The sequence below is a fragment of the Bison bison genome, unplaced genomic scaffold (assembly GCF_000754665.1).
Source record: "Bison bison bison isolate TAMUID 2011002044 unplaced genomic scaffold, Bison_UMD1.0 scf7180017864530, whole genome shotgun sequence".
Taxonomy (NCBI): domain Eukaryota; kingdom Metazoa; phylum Chordata; class Mammalia; order Artiodactyla; family Bovidae; genus Bison; species Bison bison.
Window position 1 is genome coordinate 8,429,468 of NW_011495080.1, and position 1,152 is coordinate 8,430,619.

At 67.1% G+C, this 1,152-nt stretch overlaps 1 protein-coding gene across 1 annotated transcript in view; it reads right to left on the reverse strand.

The window, feature by feature from the left end:
* Window positions 1–725: 725 nt before the first annotated feature.
* LOC104982398 overlaps window positions 726–1,152 on the reverse strand; it is a 2,880-nt gene continuing 2,453 nt past the window's right edge. Inside the window, exon 3 of the mRNA XM_010831761.1 lies at window positions 726–1,152. This exon is cut by the window's right edge and continues 3 nt beyond it. Within this exon, the coding sequence (XP_010830063.1) occupies window positions 1,053–1,152 (100 nt within the window). The 3' untranslated portion in view covers window positions 726–1,052.

Below are 1,152 nucleotides of genomic sequence, written 5' to 3' on the forward strand. Positions count from 1 at the left end.
CCCGAGGGGTGCTGCGGAGGCCCCCAGAACCTCGAAGACCGCCTGGCCCGAGCCCCTGAGCAGAGACCGGGCGTCGGCGAGCGTGAGCGCCGCGCAGCAGGCGTCGGCTCTGCAGCGGCTGCTGGAGCTGAACCGCGAGGCCAGGCGCCGGCGGCAGCGGGACCGCGAGCAGCAGCGGCTCCGGGTGCGCGGCCGGGCCAGGCGGGCGGGGCCCAGAGGGGCGGCCTCTGGGCCGCTGACAGTCGCCTCCTGCAGGTCCTGGAGCGCCTCCGCATCGCCAGGAACCGCCATTGCCGGGTGCACCCCTTGGAACCCCCACCGAGCCCAGCTCAGCTCCCACCACAGGCAAGACCCCTAGGAGAAGGCGGTGGGGCCACAACGACCCTGCAGGGGCGGGGGCCGGTGGCCGAGCTGGGCGCGACCTGGATCGCTTTGACTGGCCTCTGTCCCGCACTTGGAATAACACCTGCGGAGTGGGCCGACCCTCCAGAGCACAGAGGGTGCTGCCCTCTGCTGGCCGCTTCGAGCCCGGGGGCCGGGAGGCACCGGCGGGCGCTCAGCGTTCCGTCCCGCCTCAGGAGGACGCGGCAGGGCGACGACGCGCCCTGCGGGAACAGCTGGAGCAAACGCACCGGGAAAGGACCGGGTGGCTGCGAGCCCTCGGGGCCAGGTGAGGGGACGGGCGGGGAGGCTTGTGGAGTGGTGGCGGTCACTTTTTCCTGACATCTGGTATGAAAGTCCACTCTTCCCCAGGAACACCCAGAACTTCCAGCAGCTACTGTGGCCCCTCGGAGCCGCGGAACCTGACGAGCATCGCTCACCCTTCCGAGGCCCCTCCAAGTCTCTGATGAATCCTCAAGGAGATGATTAAAGAGATGGGGGGTTAAGGGAAAAGCAAGAAGGCAACCTGCAGGTCAGAGGGAGTTCCAGAAAGGCCCAGAACGCAGCCTCAGCGCCTGGGAGAGCCAGACACAGACACACATGCAGCTTCGCCTTACCAGGAGGTGTGTTATTTCTTCTTCCCTCCCCTAAGCCCTCTGCCCTGCTCGAGGTCAGAGGGCCAAATCCCGGGGATCCAGTAGCGAGAAGGCCCCATTCTTGCGGAAGAAAGATTCAATGCGGCACATCTTGCAGGAGACCAGTTCTTGCTTC